The sequence below is a fragment of the Cebidichthys violaceus genome, unplaced genomic scaffold, assembly GCF_023349555.1.
Source record: "Cebidichthys violaceus isolate CVI_PGR_0920_01 unplaced genomic scaffold, fCebVio1.0.p SCAF_25, whole genome shotgun sequence".
Taxonomy (NCBI): Eukaryota; Metazoa; Chordata; class Actinopteri; order Perciformes; family Stichaeidae; genus Cebidichthys; species Cebidichthys violaceus.
In genome coordinates this window covers 391,120-401,760 of record NW_027176428.1, presented here as the reverse complement: position 1 = coordinate 401,760, position 10,641 = coordinate 391,120, and the positions used below count along the sequence as shown (strand labels likewise).

The window sequence follows — 10,641 nt, the reverse complement described above, 5'->3', positions numbered from 1 at the left end:
GACCCCACACAATCCTTAATAAAAAAAAATATTGTTTATTATTTGAGTTGGTTTACATCTGGCAGGACCAGTAAAACTAAAAAAATACCTCAGGTATATATATATATATATATATATATATCCACATGTTGGTGTTGATGGGTTTTAAATAAGTGCAAAGAAAAAATGTGAAATATTTTTTGGAGTATAGAGAAGAGACATAAAACAGAGCGCTGACATTAGAATGGGCCATAAAGAAGTCACTTTGTCTCACACACATACAGACACCATAACAAGAAGAAAAGGCTCCGACACAAAGCTGCTCTCCACAGTCAAGTCAACAAAAAAACTAAATGTACAGCAGGTTGGCTGACGTCCTCGAAAGCTCAGCATCCGTTGTCATGCAGGAAGTCAGTTACTGCTTTCAAATCAAGTTTCGATCAGAGAGTCCCGTTTGGTGCCGAGCGGCAGAACCGCTGCCAGGCTGGTTCTGTGTGCCGGAGCGGCACCAACAATGGTCCGTCCCACACCAGCTGCAGCATCCCGACCGTAGAGTCCACATCCCGGGGGGGGGAGAAGGAGAGCTCGTCCGTTACTCGAGGAAGCCGTCCAGAGTCAGGCAAGTTGCAATCTTGGGTTGAGGCCTGGTTACCTTCTTCCTCTTAGCTTTCATCAGCGGGCGAATCTCTGATAACGGAGACTGGAAGGAGCGCTCGGTGAAGGAACGATGCAACATTAGTCATGTTTATGGCCATCCGACGAATATTTCAAATATCTGGCTGTGATCTCTAGCTAGAAGCTTATTGTGTCTGTCGACTGATTGGTGCTGGGCAGGTTCATCTACTTTAGTAGTTTGGTTTAGCTCGTCCAAACAAAGCCGAGATAGTCAACACCAAAAAAAAAGGATACAGGTTGGATGAATTTAGTACGTCCTCCTAAGCCATCATAACCAGTTCTCACCTGAAACGAGAAACACCTTTTCATTAAACCACTAAAAGGACAAAGGACACATAAAAAACAGTGGACCTGAAGTGCAGGAGATTAGTGATGTTGTACGTACGGCGCCGAGCTTCCTCTGAGGGTCCAACATGCTACCGAAAGTCTTCTTTCTGAAGAGGATGGAGTTCCTCAAAAAAGGATCCAGGGATCCATCCTCGTCCCGAGCCTGAGGTAAGAAAAACTAACGTCAGACATGTGCAATACATTTCAAAATGAACCGCGTTGAGTGACATTAACAAAGCTTACCTTGCTTACAGATGAACTTTTCTCGTATTGTTTGGACACGGACGACCTGAAAAATAAAGGATTTTACTTAAAACGTTTGAAGGCATTACTACTTGATTCTCTAGTACACAACAACGCAGATTAAACTATGTCATGAACACAATGGAAACAGAACACACACGATCCCACAACGAGCTGCACTAAACGTACGCCTGAGGATCAAGCCGCATCTTCTTGGATTGGAACTGCGTCCGTCTCTTGGACAAATCCTCTGGCGTAGTGACGTCGTACGTCATGTTGAGGTCGATGTCCACGCTGTCTGCCGGCTGGTGGAGGCGAGGCTGCTTCAGCTCCACTGGGGCCGGGCTGAGAATATGGATTCAGAACCCTCATCGGTAAAAATCACAGATGGTTTAAATGTCGAAGCACGTGGGAGACTTCAGTCCGGCGGCCGAGTGTTACACACCTTTCAAAGACGAGCCGACTGAGCGCTTCATTTGTCCGCGTCGGGGTGCTCAGAGTCCTCTGAAGAAACTCCACTTTCTTCTTAAGACTCTGTGGACAGACACACATGCAGGAATCACAACCTCCACTTTCTCCGATACTGAGAATAAAAATGCAGATTTGGCGGATTTGCCTTACAGAGATCTCCTTGTCGGCATTGGCCAAATCGTTCTGCAGAGACTTCATGTCCTCTTTGGTCCGATTCACCTCCACTGTGGCTTTGTGTAACTGAAACAAAACACTTCTGATTTAGAGAGACTCCGCATTCAAGAATGTCTTCCTCCAAATGTGTTGACTTACTGACAACGTTACCTTGTTGTTTGACGTGAGCACTTCTCTCTTCAGCTTCTCACACATGTCATGCGTAGACTTCAGGCTTCCTTTGAGATTATCGTACTCTCTTTAAAAAAGGAAAAGGGGGGGGGGGGGGGGGGGAATGAATGCTTAGTGAGTGAAGACCAGTGAGTTGCACTCATTAGGACCGAGCCTCTAAACGATGTGGTGTCCGTAACGCCGATCAGCTGCTGTTGGGCTCCTTACTTTTTGAGCGAGATGCAGTAGATGGAGAGCTGCTCCACTGCCGCCTGGCTGACACCCATATCTGTGATCATGGACTCCACCTCTGCTCTCTGGCCCTGCAACAACACGTCCAGGCTGGAGCAAACCACCAGCAGCAGCAGTGCAACAGGGTGAGTATGACTTTCTTTTACAAACAAACAAGACAGTTTGATAAATGAATATTGTCATATTAGACTAAATATTAAGAACTCTGACACCCGGCTGTTTTGAGGGAAATGAGCAATGAATTCTTTCTTGCTTGTTTTACAAACTACTAATAATGATTTCATCAAATATTTATCATTTATAGTGTGTGATATTGAAATGTCTCCCCCCCCCACACATGCAGAATAGCTAATCTTGTGGTTAATATATAGTGTGAGCCGACTTTAAAGCCAGCATTTGTATGAATGCAGATACCTCTCGAAGGTTTTCATTCTGGTCCTGAGTCTCCGGGCTTCGTCCTTGGCAGCCTGAGTTTCATTCTGTATCGTCTCAAGGTACGTCATCTGTTTCTGTCAAAAAAAATAAATAAAAAAATTAAACAGATAAACAAAAAGAATCCACAGAGACAAAATGATTCAGTTGAAACAATAGCGAACAGACAGCTTACTCTGAGGGTAGAACAGAGCATCTCCTTCTCCATAATCTCTTTCCGCACACCGTCCAGGTCTCTCCTCTGCTTGTCCACAGTGACTTTCAAATTGTCCATCGTCTTCTGCTTGTCCCGCCAGTCTCGCTCTGCAAAAATCGATCAGATAAGGACGATGAATCGCTGCCGTCTGCTGCTTTCAACAATCGAGCATCGCCGGATCACAACATAGTGACGTTTCTCACCTTTGGTGCTTAAAAGCGACTTCATTCGATCAAGCTCATTCTAAGTTGGGGGGGGGGGGGCACAAGCAAAACAAAATATGAGACGTTATATTAAATCTTGATGACAAGAAGGAGCATCAAGTACAAGATTCTCTGTAAAACAACAACAACAACAACAACAACAACAACAACAACGCAACAGATGCTCCAGGTGTGGTACCTGCAAGCTTTCGGGGTCCGTTGTGCCCTCCTGCTCTTCACCGATGTCAAAGTACAGCTTGTTGATGATGTGTCTGGTGCTGACCTGCGCATACATGGAGGACACAACAGTATTTAAGTTGACGTCTTCCTTCTGTTTGGCAAGTGTAGTCTTCAGTAAAGTACTGCACCTGTTTTCTACACTGTGGACAGGTTTTCGTAGGGGCTGTCTGAAACCACTGGAGAAGACTGAGAAGAGAAGGCGAAAGTGAACAGTTAGACATTCATAACAGAAATGTGAGTGCTGGAGATTTGACACTCTATATCAGATTACCATTCATAGTGGAACGTGTGTCCGCAGTGGATGGCAGCAACATCTTTGGAGTGATCGAAGAAATCCGAGCAAATGGTGCAATACGCTCGGATCGGCATCTTGCTGTCACACGGATCACCCTGTTATGAACGGTGTGCAAAAACCGTTTTACTTGACGTGCGAACAGTATTCTGCTATTCTCTAAGCATAGCTGTATTCGTGTGTGCGAAAACTGCCTCGCTAAAGCTGTGCTGTTAATGCTAACGTTAGCTGTTGTCAGCTGACACGTTACGGGCCCTGCTAACGTTAGCTAGCTTTGGTAAACGTTGGCTGCCTTATCATCAGTCGCCATACTTACGAAAACAAAAAGGAAGACGTTACGTTACTGCGTAGTATTGGAATCACACATCCCTAATGTTGTGTGGGAAATGACATTTTAGTCGAGCTGAACTTAGCTATATCAGGCTTATTCAACACAAACACAATGACGACGGCCCCGTTTCCGCGCTGTACGTTCAAACATAAGCCCCGCCTCTTCACGCTGCATTCAGGTGTTACTCGTATACTTTGGTTGTATTCAATTTAATAATTCTACAACCATTTTATTTGAATTCAAGAAAAAAAGTCTAAAGACAGGAGAAGCTAAAATGTATCAGGCTCTAACAAATAAACTAATCACCCACCACTCTTTGTGCTATACATTATTTTTGGGGGGTTTCATCCGAATAGCACACATGTACATGTGAAAAAATATCACTTTTACTGATGTTTAGGCCAAATCCATTTTTCCCTTCAAATCACATTTTGAGCCCGTTATGAACCCTTTCCGTAAGTCAGCATGGAATGCTGATTTAGCCTAAGGGAATTACCCACAAATCATTGCAATGTGACGTTAAACACGGGGTAACTAGTGGACGCATGGAGACGTAAAAAAAAGGTAAACAAAGAGGACGGCTCACGTGTGTTCAGTCTGTCTTATTAAATTCACTCAGAAACATTAAGGGTTAAAGCTGGAACAAAAATAACTTGAAATCAGAGGATTTATTTATTTATTTATCCATCAAATATTGGATTTTGTCAACGAAGATGTTTTGACAAAAATAAGTAAATAGATTATATGAAATGACCTCATCTTGTGAGGAAAGAGTCTGGAAGACGTTCAAATCAGGGAGTACTAAGTATAAAATAAATACACACAATTATACATCATATTTTTTGTTGTTTTCATGGTAACGTGATATGTTGCAGCAAAGTGCTGTCCCATTCATATTTACACCATTTCGAGCCCTTGCAGCCTCTCACACTCAACCACTTACCAGGTCAATTAAGTCCTTGAGGGTTCAGGACTTAGGGTTTAGGGAGGACATTGGGATTTGGCCTTAGTTACTTTTTTACACCAAGGGTCTATTTTCCTACTTCGAGTATCTTCTAAATGAGCAAGCATGGTTGTCTGATGTCCTACGTGCTTTAAATGCACCATCGATATCAACTAACAACTCTGCTAACGTTACAAATAACGGACCCAGTCATAATAGAATATGCAACATTGAGCTACCAGACTAATCTACAAATATTTCAAAATTAACTTGTAATGTTTTTTTTACTCAAACAGGCCTGTTTACTGCTCCCACAGACTGTATGACTGCTCCATAGTATTTCTCTAGACTTCATTTCCCACAATTCCTGCTTCCTGTAACCTAACCTCAACTGTTAGCGGGGCTTGATGACTAGCAAGAAGAAGTAACGTTACTTCTCTCTGGTCTTGTCCCTGCGTGTTAGCTGGCGTAAAAGTTGCGGTGTGGCAAGCGAATTGTGCTGGAGCACAACGATCAAATGCAGACAGCCCCGGAAATGAAAGGTAATCATTTGGAAGTAACTAAAAACGAGTCACGAGAGCACTTTGAAAGCAGAGCCAGCTAGCTGCAGATACTGTGGAATATCCCGCTAAAGTTAGCTACAAAAGTAGCCTTTAGAAGTTCTCCATCAGCATTACAATCTCTCTGGAACTAAAGGGCGTGGTCAACAAGCGAATAAGTTATTGTAAACACGAAGGAGATATGTCAAAAAGTCTCTTATTTTGAAAAAATATAATTTTAATGACTCGTCATAACAGTAGCACATCGAAACCAGCTCGATCTTCAATCAGTAATCTCAGTCTCACAGTGCTATGTCTGTCTGTCTGTCCTACCAGGTGTGTGTCCACTGCCATAAGTAGCAGTGATGGATGGAGAAGCCCAAAGGTCCAGTGCGTCGTGGGAGAATGCTACTCTGGCTCCCGGGGACCGTGTTCGCTCCGAGAGGGCGGAGAGCCCCATGCCAGGTCTGGTGGAGGGTACGGAACCAGGTGAGGCTGAGCAATTAGCCACTATCAATGGGTTTTTTACTTCTTCTGCCATTTGTTCTCTCGTGCCTATTTAAACCACTGTAGGTCTATCTGGACTTCTTGTATAAGTGGGTATATGTATTTCTCCATCTCCTCCTCCATGGGATTACGAAACATTAAAATTAAAACATTAAAAAATGTTTACAGTACAACAGTGTACGCTACACAAAGAAACGGCTTCAAGTTGGGCCAATCATGCATCAGTTCATAAATAAGTATTGACAAAAACATGCATAAAACACGAGAGTAATTATTGTGTAAAACGACGCACACACACACACACACACACACACACACACACACACACACACACACACACACACACACACACACACACTCTCGAAGAATGAGAATGCACATCCTGTTTTTGCAAAGAAATTTTTAACATGTGATTGCGGTGATCTGTCTTTTGCAATCTGCCCGCTTGTTTGCTGGGAACGCTCTTGTGATAAACATCGCAAGTAATGAATTGAATTGGAGCTCCTGAATGCATCTTTAGTTTTTTTTGGCTCTGTGAGACTAGAGGTTATTAATAGTAATAATCTCTATAAGATTATGTGTCAAAAAACTCCCAACACTTTAGGAATACCTTCCCATACCAACAGTGTAAGAAGTGACATATCCTCTCATAAGAACTATAATAAAAGAGTCGTCTCCAGCAGCACAGATGTGTCACATCCGGCTTGAACAAATCCAAATCTGATTTGCTCTTCTGGTCTAGTCTAGATAAACATGACATTTGTGTAATGTTATCTAGCTGACTCATTATCAGACTTGTCGTATTCTCTATTCTCTATTCTCTATTCCCTATTCTATTTTTTTTTCTTCTCTGACTTAGATAGCTGGTACCAGAGTTTATTCATTTCTCTTACTGTGAATGCTTTGAAACTACCCAAATCAAACATCTGTTATTGAGGCTTTTGCTGAATTCTGGCTTATGTCAGTCAGTGTTATTTCCTTGTGGGTAGTTTTTTCTGTTTTTGTTTCAGCAAAAGGATTAACTCCTACTTTGTAAACTGACATGTCATAATATAGAGTCATCTAAAGCCTTTTTTGGCCGTCATTTCCCCCCCACTTTGGGTCCGTCTCCGCCACTGCGTGGGAGACGGACCTGGATGGTTCCCATAGAAAAGCTTGGGAAAGCAGCTGTGACCTGCTGTGCCGAGGTGGGAGAGTCAAACCTGACACCGAAAACACACTCGTACAAATCTCCCCTTTTGTGAGATGACTCCACACTCTGACGTGGACAAGCCAGTCAAAGGGGAGATGTGTTCGTGGTCGGAAGTGTTCTCAAACAATATATATTTTTTTTACGTTCACAAGAGGAAGATGAGGATGTGGATTAAGGAATTGGTTTTGTAAATGTATAGCGGGTTAACCTCCGCACCTCCATCAAAGAATAGCCACTTCCCTGAGCTTTTCTATAGGAACTCATCAACAGATGCAAAACAACAACAAAAGCAGCCTCCAAAAGGGCTTCATTGTTCTATCGGTGCTCGCTTATGTATTCCTTACACATCCACACAACATACTGAGAAACATTTGACAATCATTTATCCCTACGTTAACACAGGTGCCGGTCAGCAGAGTGCCATGTTCGTCCATGCGCAGTCTTTCGAGGATCTGACCGCTGAGGGAGAGGATCGGAGGGAGGACAAACAGGACAAGTCGGGAGAGTGTGTGGACGAGCTCAAGGTGCTGGTGGGAGAGAAAAGCGTAGAGGAGCAGCACAACGACGACATCCCACCGGAGAGTAGGACCAAGGAGGAGGACGTGTGCAGCGAGGCGTGGAGGAGCCACAGAAAGCACGTGTTTGTGCTGAGCGAGGCCGGAAAGCCGATCTACAGCCGCTACGGCACCGAGGAGGCTCTGTCCAGCACCATGGGGGTGATGATGGCGCTCGTGTCCGTCGTCGAGGCCGAGAAGAACGTCATTCGTTCCATCCATGCGGGTCGGGATGCACTTTTTGGTCCGTGAGTCAAAAAATAAATGTGTCAAAAGTGCATGTTTTAACCTGTGTCGAACGTTTTTGTGTCAGATGGCTGTAAAGTGGTTTTCCTCACCAAGAGCCCTCTGGTCCTGGTGGGCGTGTCTCGGACCTCTCAGACCGACAAGGAGCTGCTGCGGGAGCTGCAGTACATCTACTACCAGATCGTCAGCCTGCTGACCCTCACCCAGCTCAACCACATCTTCCAGCACAAGCAGAACTTTGACCTGCGCCGCCTGCTCGCCGGCTCCGAGTACCTCACCGACAACCTGCTGCATCGGCTGGACCGAGACCCCGGGCTGCTGCTCAGCGCCGTCACCTGCCTGCCTCTGGCCAGCTCCGCCAGGGACGTGGTGTCGTCGGGCCTGCAGGCCGCCAAATCCGAGAGCCTGGTGTTCTCCATCCTGCTGGCAGGCGACCGCCTGGTCACTCTGGTGAGGAAAAAGGACCAGTTCCTGCACCACATAGACTTGCACCTGGTCTTCAACCTCGTCGGCTCCTCCTCGTCCTTCCGAGAGGGCGAAGGCTGGACGCCGATCTGTCTGCCAAAGTTCAACACCGCAGGGTTTTTCCACGCTCACATCTCATACCTGGAGCCCGCGTCCCAGCTCTGCCTCATCCTGGTCTCGACCGACCGAGAGGACTTTTTTAACATGTCCAACTGTAAGCAGCGGTTCCTGGAGAGGCTGAGCAAGCGCAGTGCCTACCAGGCCCTGAAAGAAGCCCTTAAATGTCCCAGCTATTCTGTGGAGCAGGTCGGCATCCCGGAGCTCAGGCACTTCCTGTACAAATCAAAGAGCTCAGGGCTGTACACCAGGTTGGCAGGACGTGTGCTTAAACAGTCTCAAACACGCTTCACAAATCATGTGATGGTTTTCTTGGTGTGGCACTTGACACGATGCTCTTATTCCTTTTCCTCCAGTCCAGAGTTCCCTGAAGTGTACCAGTCTGATGGAGAGCAGGAAAGGCTGATGGGACTGTACCAGGACCTCCACAGCAGCTTGCATCATCCAACCAGACCCCTCCGCTCCTTCTACCGCTGTGGGGAAACTGAAAACCTGCTGGCATGGGTAAGCCCGGCGTTGCGAGATGAGATGCTTGTACTGTCTTTCACCGTATTTTTGTACTGTCTTTCACCGTATAAAAAAAAAATACTGCAGTACTCATTGAGACGGCCTCGTGCTGCTGTGCCTCCTCTCCTGCAGGTGACGAGTGGCTTCGAGCTCTACCTCTGCTTCAGTCCGCTGGGGACCAAGGCCCTGGCCGTCTCTGCTGTCAACAAACTGCTGAAGTGGATCAGGAAGGAGGAGGATCGCCTCTTCATCCTGAGTCCTCTGACATACTGAGCCCCTCGCTGCCGGCCGACCCGCCGAAGCACAATTCATCATCCTGAATCACCGCTGCGGATGATGCAGTAGTTCAGTATTCGCTTCATGATTGTTAGAGCTTTCTTTTCTTGCTTCGGATTCCTCTGATCTAAATCACGGGTTTGTGATGAACTAGATTGAGCAATGACGGTGATTTAATGCTGTATTTTATCTGGCTCGCTTTTTATACAACTTAAAATCTGAATAACAACAGATGAAGCGGCATCATCGACGATGACGCAACAACAACATGAACGCTGTGTTTACATGCTCTCGAAGTTGTTTCATGAACGTCTGTTTTACCGTGACAGGCCTGTAATGCCTCTAAGACTATGAAAGATGCTGTTTTTTTGCTGTTTTAGAAATGCTTTCTCCTCAGTTATTAAAAATCAGGAATAACATTTTAATTTAAAAAAGCTGGAACTTTACTGAGAACCTGCGGTAGAATGTATTATCGTGTTATAAAACAGCTGTTAAAATATGCGTTCAGCACATTCCTGTTGTGTTTTTATCTTTACATGACGACCAATAACTGTAATTGTCATTTTACCTCTATGCACTTTCTTTATGCAAAAGGCGCTCCTGAGACAAATGTGTTCACGAGTCTGTAACCTGACTACTGCTGTCTTTTGTTTGTGTTAATGTTAAGGAATCTTAATTTCACTCGCTTGATCTTCCAGTGTCAATTGGAATTTCCCTTAACTTATCATAATATGTGTATTAGTTAAGAGACGTTTTGTATGAAATTGTACCTGCTGGTGTCTTATCGCAAAGGTTTACTGTGATTCAAGGGGTCCTGCTTTGCTTCAGGAAAACATCGCCACATCTGCCTCCACTAATCATGCCTTAACTAATGGTCCTTGTTCAAAGCCAAAACCAGGTTGTGACAGCGCAGATTTATGGCTGCATTACAACTCTAGAATCATTAGATATAAATAAATCGCTGGTAAAAAAAAAACTGATCATGTGTCTTGCGTGACTTTTATGTTTTCTTTCTTTTAATAGTAGGCATATTAGTTAGTAATAGAAGAAATATTTATGTTAACTAAGTAAAAAATACTATAGCTCTACAAGTCTTTCATTCAAGACTTCACTGATGTAAAAGTGCAAAAATATTAGCAGAAGAAGAATAAAATTCAACTACTCAGATTAAAAGCTACTTTGGTAGTACTTAAGTAAATTAACGTATTTCAACCACTGGTATATATTAGTAGGTTAATATTACCTTGTTTTAAAAACCCTACTTTATGCTCTCATATACAGTATATTACATAATTGCTTCTATTATACACATATCTACAGTATATATATA

The 10,641-nt window shown here is 44.3% G+C and overlaps 2 protein-coding genes across 2 annotated transcripts; one reads left to right on the top strand and one right to left on the bottom strand.

Moving 5' to 3' along the window:
- Nucleotides 1-53: 53 nt before the first annotated feature.
- traip (TRAF-interacting protein) lies at nt 54-4,091 on the bottom strand. The gene is made up of 16 exons (XM_068720168.1): nt 3,951-4,091; nt 3,614-3,732; nt 3,471-3,528; nt 3,302-3,385; nt 3,103-3,142; nt 2,879-3,006; nt 2,686-2,780; nt 2,248-2,361; nt 2,020-2,107; nt 1,846-1,935; nt 1,670-1,758; nt 1,414-1,569; nt 1,225-1,270; nt 1,040-1,144; nt 889-939; nt 54-679 (listed from the first exon to the last, which is right to left on the bottom strand). Exons 2-16 carry the CDS (start codon nt 3,709-3,711, stop codon nt 572-574), a joined length of 1,350 nt encoding a protein of 449 aa, XP_068576269.1. The 5' UTR covers nt 3,712-3,732; nt 3,951-4,091; the 3' UTR covers nt 54-571.
- A 1,221-nt stretch (nt 4,092-5,312) lies between these two features.
- mon1a (MON1 secretory trafficking family member A) lies at nt 5,313-10,291 on the top strand. Its single transcript, XM_068720519.1, has 6 exons — nt 5,313-5,450; nt 5,784-5,936; nt 7,549-7,926; nt 8,014-8,779; nt 8,885-9,032; nt 9,168-10,291. The coding sequence occupies exons 2-6, from the start codon at nt 5,813-5,815 to the stop codon at nt 9,306-9,308; spliced, it is 1,557 nt and encodes a 518-aa protein (XP_068576620.1). The 5' UTR covers nt 5,313-5,450; nt 5,784-5,812; the 3' UTR covers nt 9,309-10,291.
- Nucleotides 10,292-10,641: the final 350 nt, after the last annotated feature.